The sequence below is a fragment of the Alligator sinensis genome, unplaced genomic scaffold (assembly GCF_000455745.1).
Source record: "Alligator sinensis unplaced genomic scaffold, ASM45574v1 scaffold465_1, whole genome shotgun sequence".
NCBI lineage: Eukaryota > Metazoa > Chordata > Crocodylia > Alligatoridae > Alligator > Alligator sinensis.
In genome coordinates this window covers 1,565,200-1,582,237 of record NW_005841979.1, presented here as the reverse complement: position 1 = coordinate 1,582,237, position 17,038 = coordinate 1,565,200, and the positions used below count along the sequence as shown (strand labels likewise).

The 17,038-nt window shown below is 41.6% G+C and overlaps 1 protein-coding gene across 2 annotated transcripts in view; it reads left to right on the top strand.

Moving 5' to 3' along the window:
* NAV3 (neuron navigator 3) overlaps positions 1-17,038 on the top strand; it is a 398,015-nt gene that overhangs the window by 332,309 nt on the left and 48,668 nt on the right. For both annotated transcript variants that reach the window (XM_006021115.3, XM_014518732.2), the window contains exons 20-22: positions 3,880-3,932; positions 9,798-9,821; positions 12,455-12,532. In XM_006021115.3, the coding sequence (XP_006021177.1) occupies positions 3,880-3,932; positions 9,798-9,821; positions 12,455-12,532 (155 nt within the window). The remainder of the gene's footprint in view (positions 1-3,879; positions 3,933-9,797; positions 9,822-12,454; positions 12,533-17,038) is intronic.

The following is a 17,038-nucleotide window of genomic DNA, read 5'->3' as shown; positions in this document are numbered from 1 at the left end:
TCATAGAAATTAAGGCCTGGAAGGGACCTCGACATATCATTGAGTCTAACCCCCCTGCTCTGGCCAGGAATACTGCTGAGAGCAAATGATCCCAGCGAGGTGTCTGTCTGTCCAGACTTCCTCTTGAAGAATTCCAAGGTTGGAGACTGCACCACCTCCTTGGGAAGTCTATTCCACCTTCTGGTCATCCTTACCGTAAAGAAGTTCATCCTTAACATCCAGCCCGATCCATCCTCTAACAGTTTATGGCCATTGCTCCTTGTCCTCCCTTGGAGGAATAGTAGTGAATAGTTTTTCACCCAGCTCCTGATATTCCCTCCTTACATACTTATAGACGGCCACCAAGTCCCCCTCCAGTCTTCTGTTCCCCAGACTGAACAGTCCCAGATCCCTTAGTCTTTCCTCATAGGATTTCTCCTCCAGGCCCTTAATCATTCTTGTGGCTCTTCTCTGGACCTTTCAAGATTCTTCACATCTTTTTTGAAGTGCAGCGCCCAGAACTGGACACAGTACTTCAGCTGGGGTCTCACCAACACTGAGTAAAGAGGAACTATCACTTCCTTAGCCCTGTTTGCAATGCATTGGCTATTGCATCCCAGTATGCTACTAGCTCTGTTGACTACAGTGTTGCACTGGCCGCTCATATCTATCCTGTTATCAACCATAACCCTGAAGTCCCGTTCAGCCATTGTGCTTGCCGGGACATCTCCTAACCTATATTCATGCCACTGGCTACTTTTCTTTAGATGAAGCACTCTGCATTTATCTTTATTGAATGGCATCTGGTTCTGCTCTGCCCACCTTTCCAGCTTGTCCAGGTCCACTTGGATCTACATCCTATCCCCTAGTGTGATCTCTTTTCCCCATAACTTAGTATCATCCACAAACCTAGCCAGCATGCTTTCCACATTCTCATGTAAATCATTGATAAAGATGTTGAACAGCATGGGGCCAAGAACCAAACCCTGCAGGACACTACTGGCCACCTCCTGACAAGACAATACAGACCCGTCCACTAACACTCTCTGGGTTCGACCCCTTAGTCAGTTCCCACTCACTTGACCATGGACTCTGCTAGTCCATAATCTCCCATTTTTTTATAAGAACGCCATGGGAGAGCATATCAAATGCCTGTTTAAAATCCAAGTATATAATATCAACTGTATCTCCCACATATAAGTGGTTCGTTACTTGATCACAGAAGGAGATGAGGTTAGTCAGAAGCAGCCTGCCCTCTATTCTTCAGCATCATGCCTTCTGCCAGTCTCTCACAAATAGGCTTCTTGATATTTTTTTCCAAAATGTTACCCAGTATCAAGGTCAAACTGACTGGCCTCTAGTTTCCCAGCTCCTCCTCCTTCCCTTCTTAAAGATTGGCACCACATTGGCCCTTTTCTAGCCTTCCAGGACCTCTCCCCAGTTCCACAAGTCTTCAAATACCTTCACCAATCATCCCACAATGACTCCAGCCAATTCCCTCAGCATTTTGACACTGACCATTGGTTGGCAATTGCCCCACTCCTCCCCCCCCCCCCCCCATACCCATCCAGTATCCAACCAGGGAGGTCACCACCATTTCTATGCAGGAACACTGACACAAAGTGTTCAGTAAAGAATTCAGCTTTCTCCTGACTGTCTGTTATCAGCTGCCCCATCCCATTCTGCAAGGGCCCCACATTTCCTTTGGTCTTCCTCCTGCTCCTTATATACCTAAAGAAGGACTTCTTATTGTCCTTGACTTAGGTCTCCAACCTGATCTTGGTCACTGCCCTTGCCTTCCTTATCCTCTGCTTACAAATATGGGCTATGCTTGTATATTCCTCCTTGGTTGAATATACGCCTTGTTTCCACTGTCTGTAAGCCTCTCTTTTCTTTTCTAAGTACTCCTTGACTCCTCTGGTAAGCCAAGAGGGCTTCCTTGCCCCTTTATCAACTTACCACTAGTTCAAATTTGTAACACCACAAAAGTTTAGTGCACATCAACCGCTTTCAAAATGGCTGAAACTCATTTAAGATAAACCTGGATGGATGTAATATCAGACTTAACTGATTTAGATTAAATTGGTTTATTAAACTTCCGTCCCAAATCCCCTCCAGATTCAAGCTGTCCTCTACAGCCAAGCAGAGAGGCATGCGCTAGTGCCCCTGGGCTTCTGGCCTGGGCCACTGCAGGCATGTGACTGCATTTCCAGAACCAAAAGTGAATATCTGTTCTCTTGCTTATTGGTTCAATCTACGCAGCTTAAACTAACCTGTGAAGATTGAATTGATTCAGGGCTTTTTGACTATCTGTACTTAGCCCTAATATGACATATCATCATAGGGGTTAAAGGGGAACAAGGACAGATCCCTCTTTAGGGAAGAGAGTGAGAACTTGCAAAGGAGTGTCTGGAAAAGTAGGGAATGGAAAGAAAATCTAAGGAAGAATAAGGTAAATAGACTGTGGAAAAAGGATTTTCACAAGTGGAAAGAATAGAAGTCAGGTTGGAATGGATTCATGAGTGAGTTAGAAAAGATAAATCAGTACTGCAATAGTCAAAGAATTTTTGTAATTCACAGACCCTATAGGTAAGGGGAAAGACGTGGATGGGAATGGACAGCCTGGATGGGAAAAGTGGTGGGGCCATCGTATGTTATTTTGTGTGGGAAATTAGGGCAAGCTTGTATAGTAACAGAAGCGAGACCAAAGAGAAAGTGAGGTTGTGAAAGTAAGGGAAACTTGAGTGTGTGACAATAAGGACAAGCTGGAAAGTTAGTACTCAAGGTGTTAGTGCCAGGGACTCAAGTTCAGACCCCTGAACTAAGAAGGAGTGTGGATGGAAATGGATGAAAGCAACAGCATTACAAATACATTTATAAGAATCTAAGAATGGGCATAGAGGCTTGAAGTGAATCAGATGCCTTTTTAGTACTTAATGTTATTTAAAGTCTAGGTTGTCTGTAAGAAATATCTCATGTGCACAGCATCAGAATATGCATTGATTAGTTACCAAAAATAGCATAATACACTTAGTAAAAAATTATACCAGTTAAGTATAGACATGAAAGAATCTTCCAAATTGTGCCTTCCCTACAAAAAAAAAAAATACTTGGAACAGAAATTCATGTTATAATAAAAATAGAATAGCAGCTCTTCCATGAGGCTCTCTATTAGAACTTTACCCTTGATAAAATGTTTTAAAGAAACATTTTGAAGCTGAAAAGAAGGGTTTCCAATTTTTTTTCCCATGGTAGTGCCATTGGAAACCATCCAGGTGGCCATGTGCCATTACTTAAAGCCAGTCATTATAGTGCTCATTGAAGGTAAAATTCACTGATGTCCAAGGGGAGTATACTGGTGCATAGTGCAGTAGCCCTCATCTTTAAGGCAAAGATTCCAGTGCAGTCTGCAAGTCACAGAATACAATGTTCTGGGTTCATCTAAAAGGAATTATAACGTAACTCAGATAAGAAAGACCTGGGAGTTGCAATGGTATCTACATCCTGCATTTTGGATAGACCTGTATTAACAGCTCCAGTTCTGATCTCATTAAACCCTGTATTTATCTGGTGCTTCACTGCCAAAACAACAGAAATAATATTTGCCTTACTGGTGAAAATATTGTATCTTATTGAAAATCTGTTTCACCTTGAGTATACAAGCAAGGGTCTCTCCATTTAAGGCAATCATTTCAAGAATAAGAAAAATAACCACAGGGTTTGTGTATACATGTATTGATAACCTCTAATAGCTGCTCTTTGTGGAAGATTGCTTTGCCTTTTGAAAGAGATGCTCAGTTATTGAGCTCCACAGGGGAGGTCTCATGCTGTTTCTTCACAATTTTATATAATGTCTCTCTTTGTGTTCTTTTTTTCTTTTCTTTTTTTTTTTTTTTTTAGTACATGGGTCCTCATTATCATTGGTCTCCAGCACTTCCTCTCTCTACTCTACAGTAAGTATTGACAATTTTGAAAAATCCAAAAAGCCCTCCTGCCTGCCTATGATGTACTACATTTGTCAGAAAACTATCTAGTTCATTAAATAGTTTGAGGATTATATGGATTAGAATTGTTAGTACTGCTGTAAAGCAGTGACACTGCTATTTACATTTATTATTACCCTTACATTTTCATATATAATTATCATATTTCCTTAAGTGTTGAATTTAGCACTCGCATTCTTTTCTGAAATTGTTTCAAGGCTGAGAAGTATAACACAAGCTAGGAGTCTAACCTCATGTAGGCTTCCCTGCTGTCTACCAATCTGTACTGTTGTGCTTCCTAATATTCACTGGATTCCTTAGCATTTTGTGTCTGTGCCCTTTCACAGCAAGGTCTCTTACTGGGTGCTCTGTGAAGTATTTTTGTAATGTTAATGTTTGTTACCAAATTTGCCCATTACTTTGGGGTGTGCTCATTTATTAGGGATAGTTTCTAGGGTCTTGGTGATTCTGTCAATGTGCTGCTTGTGTTACTATACGGAGCTGTATTTCTCCCTTCTGCAAGCCCTCACCCCCAGTGGAGCTATCTTGCAGGACTCAATCTCAATGGGACTGGGTTCCTCCAGTCACCAAATCAGTCATACACACAAACACACACAAATTAACGTGACACGCCTGACCTGGCCGGGCTGATCAGCATGGACAGGCTGACACCCTCATATGCCAAGAATCAGTTCATAAAAGCAACAATAAAATGCGATCAGACACAAGCACACAGGTAAACAGAATCCCTCTGAATCCGGCTGGGTGTCCAGCTGACACCCTCATGGGCCAGCATTCAGTTCATAAGGGCACGTCTGAGTCAAACTGGGTCAATCAGCCTGTACAAGCTGATCCCCTTATGTGTTTCAAACTCAGCACGTCCCAATCTTTGGCCTCTTGATGAGCAGACCCCACAATATTTTTGGGCTTCACAGGGATCTTTAGCTTAGGTAAAAGAAGCGTTGCTGCAGAGCCCGGGAGGAAAGAGAAGCAGAGAAGGAAAAATATACCCAATTACTACCAGTTTGACTATAAAAGTTATTTATTGCTAAGCATATGAAATATATAATAGTACTAGTAGTAATAGACATGCAAAAGAAAAACAAACACCAACAATGACAATACTACCCTGGTTTCACTAAGTATTTGGGGAAACTTAGCTCAAGCTTAACTGATACAGTTCAGGTTCAGAAGTTTATGCCTAGAAAGAAGACAGAGAACGCTGGGATCTCACCTAGTCCACGGTACTCAGGCTGCAAAGCTGACAGGCACAGTCTGTAGCACAGTCCTTGAAGGGAGAGATGATCTGTTCTTCCAGCGTCCCAAGAACGACAGGGGATGGTGTCAGCACAGGGGTTTTCTTCTTCTCCTTCTTTCCTCCTGCTTCTACTTCTTTTCCTTCCTTTTCCTCTTCCTCTTCTCTCTTCTAGCAGCACACACACTTACAGATTTTTATACCCTCAGTTCAGCTGCTCCGTAGCACCCTCAGTAGTGTAAATCATTGTCTTTTCTATTGACAAGGGGTTATCTGGTTTGGACCATCTCAGGAAACTGATTGATAATCAGGAAACACTTAAGATTAGGGAGTAACCCAAATACTTGGGAGCCAGCTTGAAATTCCTATGGGTGGCAGATATACTGATGGGATATCTCATGGTTTCTTCAGGAACAATAGATAGCTTGCAGCATCAGGATTTTGGATTTTTACTTGTTGTGCACAAGCCTCAGCTTAGCATGACTTTTCCAGATCTTACTATAGTCTTTTAACAGACTTAAGACAATTATTGGGGTGCTCATAACCTTTTGTGGAGAGGACTCCCACCAGTCGTCTCGGGAAAGATATGACAACACCTGAGATCAGGGCTCCAGCAGGCTGGATGCTGTGATGACCCCTTAACCATTGTTCAAATGTTGCCCGTACCCCCTCTGACTCGGTCTCTTGCCTCAGCATTCCCTAACCCGGCAACCGAGTTTTAGTCAATCAAGTTTAAATAGGCCTCCCATAGTGGGACCGGGGAATGTATGGCCCGAGATGCCTATTAAACTTAGAGCTGTGTGTGTGTGTCTGGGGGGGGAAAAGTCCTTAGTAAATCCAGATTAGAACTGGTCTGATAAATGCTGAGCTGGGTGTGTGTGAACATGGGTTGATTAACATTTGAAGCACAGATTCCCCATCATGCAGTGCTCCCCTGCTTCTCTGGTCCCAGAATTCACTGCAGTCTCTGCTTCAGGCTTTCTGTTCTCCATCTCTCATGTAAATGAATGGTCATCTGGTTCCATCTCGGATGTAAATGAGACCTAGGGCACTTGTTTCACTCTTGTCACCCTTATCTGGAGAGTTTTAGGTGTGTCTCTCACTGCATCTTAATCAGTTTCGTTTAAGTAGAAGGGGGGGGGGTGAGTCCTTTGTGAGTCAGACAGACTGCATCCTGTGCCAGGGTTGCCCAAGAACACAGAGCTGAGACATAACATGTTTGGCATATTCCTCTTAAAAGCATAGGGTTGTTTGAGAGAGACAATTTGTAGTTTAAATGCCAGTTGATCTTTTGCAAAATGACAGTATTTAGAGGCTGTTTCTAAGGAGAAAATTTAACTAATTTATTTCATTAAATGTATTTCCCCAAAAGAAGGATTTTTATTCCTTTTTCTCCCCTTGTTTTTGTGTTTTATCAACAGACATTGTTTTTTTTGTTAGAAACGTTTTATCTGTTGTTCTGGAAATGGTTCATTAGAAAAACTGTAATGTAATATGATGGTCAGAATGTAAACCAGATGCCCATGTTCTAAATGGGGAATAGTTATGTGTGTGTGTGTGTGTGTGTATGTTGTATGTTCCCCTGTCTAATAGATAGGGACCTATCTGTTAACTAGGAACAATTATGGAAGATGGTGGAAACATGCTTTAAGGAACAACCTGCCAACTCTTTGTATGCCATGTCCTTGTGGCTGTAGTCATCACTCTTTCAGTCCTTGTGTTCCTAGTTGCAAGTATTGGAGTTGTGTATTAGCCATGGCTGCTGTATTGGCCAGGAAGGCAGGCTGCACCTTTTTCAGAAAGTATTACCATTTTTGTTTGTTTGTTTGCTTATTAGGTAGAAGGTGTCTGGGATTTGGTTCTTGGGGAGAAGGAGAGGTGTATCTACTCACACTACCCCAAAATAAGCTGTAATTGTTCTAGTTAGGACAGAGCTTCAGAGCTTACTTTCATTTTGTTAGTGGAAAAATCTCTGACTATTTCCATATCTTTGTGGCATTATATTCTCATACGGAGTATCAAAAGCTGGAATTCCAGCTCTGATGTCAGTTTTTAGAAGAACTTTACAAAAATGACAGATGGAAAAAATGCTAATTTTAAAGTGACACCCAGGGCTTTCAGAATTTGCTTGATCACTCAGCAGTTCTGAAAGATCTCTGTCCCAGTGTTTTATACCATAGCAAGGATTTAATAGAACTTTGCATTTATATAACTCCTGTCATTCAAGATCTCAAAGCACCTTGCAAATATTAGCAGAGCCTCATGGAATTCTAGGCAATAGTTTTTCATAGAGAAACAGAGTTTAAATGACTTATTCAGGTCACTTAGCAAGTTAGCAGCTAGGACGATATTAAAAGACTTCTGACTACAGTTTCACATTTTAGTCACTAGAACATAATTCAATTATTGATTATTTATCCCTGGTAATGGAAGATTTCAAATGATTTTGTTAAGGTCAAAAGACAAAAAAAGAGAAGCATACAAGTGGCATGGTTGTACTGGAAGGCAGGATGATCTGAATCAGAATTTTCCTGCTGGTTCTCTGTGAAAAAGTTCAGGCAACCTTAAAGCAATTAATCAGGAAATGGTGCACAAGTGGAAACACCAGACAAAAGGGTAGCTTTCAGTATCAGATCAGCTGAACCTAAAGAACAAAGTTTCATTGTTTGGTGATATTATGCAGTCTCCCACTTCTTGCAGAAAGAGATAGCTTCAGAAGGGTTGTGGTACACATAATTCTCTTTCTACTATTATTAGATCCCAGCATGAAAAAGGAATACAAGAGCTGGATGTTTTCCATAACTCAGGCCAAAAGCACGAAGCAAAAATTCCCTAGCAGACCTCATTTCCATAGGTGTCTGGACTAAAGATGTTTATCAATTTTTTAACCACTGCCTTCATTCTTACTGTTAGTGTTTTGCTGTAGATTAATCAGTACTCAGCAGGGAGACCAAGAGAAAGTAGCAAATAAAGAGTTAAATCTTTAGATTATCAGCAGAGGTCAGCAAAAAAGTTAGAGCTTGTTCCCTGAAGAATATTTCTTTGGGAGTTGGAGTTTGAGATTCAGAAGATGTACTGTTTGATTTGCTGATTCTGTACTTCACACAATGGATAGGTCCAATGAGAAAGGACTTCAGCATTCACCATTTCAGTATGTATTGGTTTTCTTTCTTCCTTTGATTTGATTCCATATGGGGTTTCAGATGACATACAGATCATTGCAGTTCTTGCTTTCGGACATATTGTACAGGTATGGAGCCAAACATTTTGTGTCACAGCACAGTGTGTCATATATACTAGGAGCTAGCAGATTCTAGTATAGTAATACTCTGCCAACTTTTACAGTAAATTAATGTACTGGAAAAGGGCATACAGGGATATAAATCAAAGAGAGTCCCTGCTGTAACTAACACTTTCTTGCATCCTGTTGTTAATCAATTGCTATATTCTTCTCCAGTGGCTCCTTGGCATGTGAATGGCATTTATGCTCTGTTATACTTCGACAGTTAGACCCATTAGTTTGAAGTCAGGCAGAAGGTGGGGCAGGATGACACCCTGCCCTACCTTCTGCCTCTTAAGACTTTATTAGCTTTAGGGTTTGAGTGTCTTTGGAGCCATGATGGTCCAGAAATTATATGAGAAACAAGGGGATTTGGTGATATTTTTTTATTTGATTAACTGCATAGTTTGGAGACATGTTGAACAAGCTTTCATGCAAAAAGTGCTTCATCTCAGGTCTACCTCTTCCCCATGGTACATAGAAGGTAGCTTGGGCTCCTGGAATGAAGGACCCAATTGCAGACATCCACTTGAATGTTTCAATGAGAAACTACCAGCTGTAGATCTTCATTTGCTTGCTTTCAAGAGCACAGTAACATTCATTTGGACATAGAAACCTTTATTGCTCTTTTGATGACTGTTCATGCAGTATGTCTTCAGCTGATAGTAACAAAACACAATTTCATTTCTAGATTCAGTTAAACCTACCCTTCACAATTGTGCTTCAGAAAGTAATGTATTAGTATCCATAAGTGTCACGTGAGCGGTCAAGAATAAAAAGCCAATAGTTACCATAAAATGATATAGAAGACACTATAGCTATTTCCTCTCCTAAATGTCACAGGTGGAAGCAACACAGTACCTTAGATACCATTTGTGGTAACTGCAACATCCTATCTGAGCCAGCCTTAGCTATTGTGGGGATACAGCAATTCAATTATGCAGAGTAGTAAATGTATAGTCACGCTGCATTAAACGTTCTTTAATGTTTTATAAATGCAGTTATTGTTATTGAAGTTATTCCACTGTTCTTCTTAAGAACCTTTTAGCCATTATAATAAACCTGATCCTTTGCTCATTATTCAGACAAAATTCTTTTTGTATTCAATTTGTGTTCCAAGAAAGGAAGAAAGGGTTTAATTCAATATTTTTACTGACAATATTTAATCAGTTTCAGTTCTGGTATTTGAATCGTTTTTCTTGTACATGTAATTAGTTAGACTGAACTTTATATATTTGTAGTATTTCACGTGAAATGCATGTATTTCTGTTTCAAAATATCTTTTTTCTTTTCCCATCAGGCAGAAGAAAAAGCACATTCAGAGGTAAAAATCTCCCATTAGTCCAATGGACAGCATGTATATTCTTATTGTAATTCATTAAGTATAAAATATCAGTACAAGAAACATTAATTCCAAAAGACTGTATGGCAAAATGCATTGCAGCTATGGCAACACATGTTATATTTAGTGTTGTACATAGCATTTGGATCAGGTACCAAAAACCTGGAGAGTGTCGATAAGCTTATCAACCTTGTGACTGAAGGGGTTGGGATATATGTTTTCAGACTTCATTGACAATGATTCCTTTAAGGCCAGAAGTGTCTGTGCAGATCATTGCTGCAGAACAAGGTCAATTCTTAAATCTACATCATGTACATTTTGATGTATTGCACTGTGCTAAATTTCTGAACAAGTCTATGTTTATGAAGTTAAAGGAAATTCAAGCATAAAATGGTACCAAGAGCCATGCTTCACAAAAATGCACTTTTTTTTGGTATTACCTTGACTACTGCAGGCATTTTACTCTGCTTCCACACACAACAACCTTGACTATGCTGAGTAAAATGAAAAACAGTTGATGATATAATTTTAAATGGTATAATTATGGTGGGGAGAGAAATAAGCATGTTCACTATATTCCAATATGGGTTTTACCTGACACTTTCTAGGCTGCTATCTCTGAATGGAATTACAAACCTACTGTAACTCATAACAGCTTAAGTGGCCACCACTGAGTTTAGTTCCATGAGCAGAGAGGTGAGACAATGCCTCTTTTTTGTGTATTTTTCATGAGATTTTCTCTGTATTTTGAAGCTGAGCTACATGGCCTGCATGCAGCGAACTTTGTTAGAACAAAGAAAGGTAGTAATGCATGTCATGAAGGCACCAAGTCCATTTATTTTTAGGAACTGAAGCTTTATCAGGGGGCAGTGCAAGTGATTTTTATTAATTGTACATTTGGACTCTGCGAAATTCGGACACAAACATCACATTTCCTTTAGGAAGCAAGGGATTCTAATTCCTGTAATTCCTTATTTGCCTGTACTGTGAGTGGGTCTATGAGTAGGATATATACACAAATAGAGTTGCAACCTAAGCTAAGTACAGGCATTCAAAAATCCCAGGCCTGAATTGATTCAGTCTTTGCAGGTTAGTCTAAACTGCATGGATTGAACCAAGAAGCAAGTGAACAGACATTCACTTTTCATTCCAGAAATGCATCCACATGTCTGCAGGGGCTCAGACTAGAAGTTGGGGGCATGCTAGAGCAAGCTCTCCCTTCCCTTTGGCAGTGGCTGGGAGGCTGGAAGGAAGCCCTACAGGCTTTTCTCCCCTTCCTGCTTGAGCTGGGGGGTGGGGTGGACGAGGGGTGTGGCCAGGTCCCAGCAAGCTGCTGAATATGATTGGGGAGAGGTTTAAACCCCGACCCTGGCCTGCATGGTCCCAGCTGGGTTGTGCCTGGAGGGGGAAGCATCCCCTGCCAGGCTTTTCCCCACTTGCCACTTGAATGGTGGGGCAGGGGGCATGACCAGACCTTGGCCCTTGGCTAGCATGCTGATGCAATGGGGGAGGGGAGAGAAGGGAGTTTACCCCGCCTCCCCTCTGTCACTGGCACAGCACCCCAGCAGGGGTCTGTCTGGCAGGGGCTCAGCAGCCTCTTCCAGGCTTTTCTCCCTCTGTCTGCTCGGGAGCGGGGGCATGGCTAGATGCCAGCCCTGGACTGGCAGCCTGAGGTGAAGTGGGGTGAAGGAGAGGGATTTAAACCAGGGCAGAGGTGGGGCAGGAATACTGTCAGGGGCTGCTGTGCCCCTGCCAGGCAGACCTTGGCAGGGGGCCAGTACTAGTGGAAGAGGGGAAAGAGAAGGGATTAAACCTGCCTCCCTCCCCACCTTAGGCTGCTGTCCTGGGATCAGCATCTAGCCATGTCCCTACCCCCACCGCTTGAGGTGGGGAAACCTGGTAGGGGCTGCTGCGACCCTGCCAGGCAGACCCCGACTAGGGTCCCATGCTGGTTGGACAGGGGAGAGAGGCTGGATTAAACACCCCTCCCTCCCATCTGCCTCAGCATGCTGACTGGGGAATGGCCATGGCCCTGGCTCCAAGTGGGGAAATGCCTGGCAGGCAGACCGTGGTTGCAGTTTCCCATTCTCAGTCCCACTGCCACCCCCTTCTCAGCCAGCCAGAGCAGTGACAGTGGCTATGGAGCAGAGGGGTAGTGCCAACCCTGCTCCACTGGAGCAGAGAGCACTTTGCAGCCTAGGGCAGCAAAGCATCCTGGGTTGCTGGGGGACTGTGAATTAACTTAAACTAGGAAACGACCTGGGACAGAAGTTCCTTAAACCTGTTTGGCCTAAATCAGTTGTGTCTGATACTACGTTCAACTAGGTTTGTCTTAAACCAGTTTTTGCCATTTTGAAATCTTATGTGCACTGAACTTCTGTCCTGTCACAGGTTTAAACTGGTTTCTGATCACTTAAACTGGTGTATGTGTACCTTCTGACCCTAGTCCTTAAGGCCAACTTCTCTTGATGTTATAATTTGGCGTGTCATAGTGTTTTGGAATTTAATGTGAAATTACCAGGTTGTAAGACAGTATTTAATTATCCCTTTAAAAAAATGAAATAGTTGGTAAACTGAGAAAACAATAACACTAGTTTATTATATCTCACATCCAGCAAATTCAAAAACTACGGAGAGAGCTGGTTGCATCACAGGAAAAGGTTGCTACTCTTACCTCCCAACTTTCAGCAAATGTAAGTAGTTTTTGTCCTGTACTAGTAAATACTTCTTGGAACCACAGGTAAGAAGGAAGATGTGTCCAGCAATCTCCTCTCAAGATGCAGTGTGAACTTTCAGTTCAGTGCATGTGACCAGGTACCAGCAGGTATGCTCTAGTGACCTGAGTTCCTTTTTATTTCTTATTTTCTTTCAGCGTATTTAAAATGCATACATTTGCCACTTCTAAAGCTCATATTTAATCAATAGTCCCTGTGCCAGCATTGCAGCCAAATGAAATGTAATCTAATTATTCACAAGGTCAGGTCCTGGTGTTATAAGTATCCTCCGCCCATGATGCTTAATCCCTACAGTCTCTTTTTTAATGTTGATTTTGGGATGTGATACCTCTTCCCATAGGGTCCAGTTCAGCCACCCTAACACAAGTTGTAGTCTCTCCTGACTCACTGAGAGTTAGGATGCCAAAAGCATTTTATACAGGTCACTGAACAGGGAGCAGAAGGCAAAGAAATTTCTTCTGTACTGTTGAGAGCCATATATGAAACAGTGACCTATAGTAATGGTGCAGGATTCTATATTCTATTATACATTATCTAAAACATCCAGTCCTCAGAGCATACTTTTGCTTGTCTGAGACAAAATAGTAATCCTCTCATTCTGATAGATATTAAACTTCCCCAACCCAGTACCCATCTCATTTTTAAAAACTGAAAAGCAATTTTGTTTTGACTCATGAATTATATAAACAACAAAGGAGACAGTTAAGTCATATTAGCTGCAATAAAACAATATCATTTTCTACAAATCTATTATGTTAGTGTAGTGAGCCAAAGAAGGGAATGTATCTGAAAAATTCTAATAAGCATTTTCTCAAATGTTATTTAAGCAGAAGAAAAACAAATATTGAAACATACATTGTGTTTAAAATATATTTTGCATTTCCTCCAACTTCTGCGAAAGGTTTTAACTGAAGTACAGTATTTCCTTCTGTCATGCAGTAAAATGTGAATTGTCACGCTATGTTGAGTGTGGGTGTGGAATATTATCCAATGACGTGGTTGTATTTATAATATGCATGTTACATCATCTGTGAGGGAAAGTGGGAGATTGTGGTCAAGAATTTTATAACATCTAGTTTGGCTAGTTAAAAAAAAAAGTTGGGATAGTATCAACATAGTCCAACCATATTTGTGAACTCAGCCTCTGATTTTTTACTAGAGAAATCAAACAGGTAAGGAACCATTTGTAGCTTCCCCCTTGTTCCACCACTGTCCTAGACCATTTCTGTGTAGGATTCATGCCACGATATGGCCCAGAAACAGTGGTGATTGTACTAGCTCAAAAGGTACCTTTTATTTATTTTTGGCTGTAAGGTTGTCTAGCAGCATATTTCATCTCTGTGCCATAGTTTCATTCTTTGTAGAATAGAGACATAGGACTGGAAGGGCAATATGGCACCGGAGTCCATTTTTCTGCTATATCAAGTAACTGTGTCAAAAAATTTATTAAGCTTTACCTTGCATCTAAGTAGGTTTATTGCCCCTGGTACTCCAGTTTGGAATACTGTTCCAGAATCTCACTTCTGATGAATAGATCTTCTAATTTACAACCTAAAACAGGGATAACATTGCTGATCGCCTTTTGTGAAGTGCTGAAATCTACTCGTGGAAAGTGCTACCTAAGAGCTGGCTTCTATCATTAATGATGGTGTTATGACCTCCATTTTTTCCCCCCAGAATTCTCTTAGCCATGAAACCTTAGCCCTAAATAAAGTATGGTGCCATAGACTTGAAAGCTTCAACTGGTAGAGCGTGGAGCTGCCTGCTTCTTTAACAATGCAGGTCAGCATAAGTGCATCATGTCGGTCACTGCACACTGAATATCAGTTTAAGTGAGAGGAAAAGTGTGGGCTCTCCACTGAATACTAGTTTAAATATGAGGTCTTACCTTTGCTTTTCAAAGCCTTTAATGGGGTTGCATCATACTATGTCTGGAACTGCTACTCCCTTCACTACCAACACCAGCCACCACAGCTGCAGAACAATAGCTGGAAGAGTTCAATTATCAAGGATCAAAAATAGCGGGACAGGTCAGAGCCTTCATGGCACATGGTCTGCCACTGGTGATCCTTCCTAGAGGAGATGAGAATAGTCATATAACTTCTGACATAGGAAAAGTTCTGTCTTTTCAAGTTACTTTACAATGGCTTCAATTTAGAACAACAGATCCTAAAAAGGAGGGAGACATCCAAAGAGAAGGAATATGTTAGACTTTATACAAGTCTGCAAGGCACTCAAGATAGTTCTAAGATGAATATAGCTCAAATACGGACAAAAGTGGAGGGAAGAACGTTGTAACCACCTGTGTGGAATTCATATGCCACAATAACAGTGCTGATCTCTAACTAATGGAAACAGGGCTGTTTCATAGAGAAATCATGTTGTTCCTCCCAATTGTTATACAGCAGAGATAGGAGTTGCTGAACATGTTATCAGAAGATAATGCAATACAGGAAATGTCAGCCACAGTATTGTGTGGTTACTGTGATTTCAGATAGAATTACCAGAATCTCTAGTGAGATTTTTAAAGGCAATTCAGGAGATAACAAAAGTTGCCATCTTCTCTGAAAGCTGGGATATTTATGAAGGAACGTTATTTTATGTTTTTTAAGAGAGGTCCCCTGGTAACATGGGATAATATAGTATGTTCTTAGCATACTAAAGCTATGCAGTACCTTGGGGTTTCTTTGAGACCTAAAGATACTGAGAATATTGGGGGTGACTAAAATATAGACCTACAGATATTGCCCTTAATTTAAGGAAAACACTGCAGACTCTCGGATATCACACTGTGGTAGCTGTGGGGAAATGCTAGTGGTGTGAATATAACTAGTTTTTGTTTTCTTGTGGTTTTCACACATGGATATTTACTGTGCCATCTCTTGGCTCTTCCTGCTGTTCTAGAAACTGCAGAATTTCTGTGAATATCAGTTCTCTTATAAGAACAGCTTCAGGGAGCAAACAGTATAGGAATCATTCCATGTGCAGAGAAAGAGACTTGTGTTTTGGGCTTGTTGGTGCTGCATTAAACAACTGAGTTTTTTATAGGCTGAACCTCTCTTGGGCCATGATTTTTTCCTGCCTCTCTTGGGCCATGATTTTTTAATATATACTATACAAGTAAAACTGTGTTGCATTTGATCTCTGATTGCATGAGAGGCTTCTATTCCTCCTCAGATAATTAACTGCAGAGAAGCACCACCCCAAACAAGGACAACTCAGGAAGCCATAGTGATTACTTTGGCAGTAATTTCTTCCACGCCTGGTCCAGTCTTCCAGCATGCTTTTGTGACTGAGAGTAATAATTTTCTCCTCTCCACCTCCTAGGCTCAAGGCATGCACCAGGAGTGGCATATGAAACTCCATGCACAGGCACAGGGTCATCCCTAGCAGGGGACAAATCGGGGCAACTGCCCCAGGCCCTGTGCTTGGCGGGGCCCACGGTCAGTGCCATATAGGCCCCACCACGGCCAACATGTGCCACCACTGCTGAGTGCCACCGGCTCTGCCACTGCCAAGTGCTGCTGGCTCTAGCTGCTTGCTGTCCCTCTCCCCCACCACATCTATTTTTGCCCTGTATTAAGTCAGAAAGGTAAAACCTGGACTCTGGACATCCTTACCCTCTCCCACTCAGCTGCATGGAGGGGTATAGTGGTTTTCCGAGCATACTGCTTCTGTGCTACTGCCAGTAGTACAGGTCACCAGCACAAGAAAGTTAGAAGGTTTCACTTGAACTGATTCATGCATTTGTGCCAGGTATTTGTTTGGTATACCATACCTGTTCAACTCCTTTTACACCAGCAGGGTATCAGGCCCTATGTGTGAGTCTCTGTTTGTACGTCTACACAAGACATTTACTGTGTAGTTGACTAATTAGTGCACAGTAACATCTTGGTGACTACACATGCACCCCTATTAGGCTGAAGTAAGCTAATTTACTCCACAGTAGTGTATGTGTAGATGGTGGAGGTGTTGGCTGGCTGGCACAAATTTGCCAGGAGGAGTAGCCTTGGACTGGCAAGCTGACCCCCAGGACACCCGAACAGCCAGAGCTGCTCCACCCTGGCTCAACATGCTGCAATCATGGGTGCGTGTGCAGACCTGCACATGGCAACAATAAACTCCAGAGCTTATTGCTGCACGTTAATAGGCATGTGTAGACGCACCCTATATGTAACAAGAATATGATACATCAGTTTCTCTGATCTCATGGCAAGAATATTATCTTCAGCAACACAGTGAATTTATGCATTTCTATCTCTGTCTTTACATACAAATATACATAAACCTGTATATAAGAGTTTGTGTGTATGCATAGGTGTACCAACCGGGAGAAGATCCACCTGATTAATCTAATGATGTGGTTTCTAATCCTTGTCTGTGGAGATTACTCTTAACATTCAAAACCTGTGAGCAGCTTTAAAAAGAAATCTTGTTAGTTTAGGAGTCTTAAGATCCTGTCAG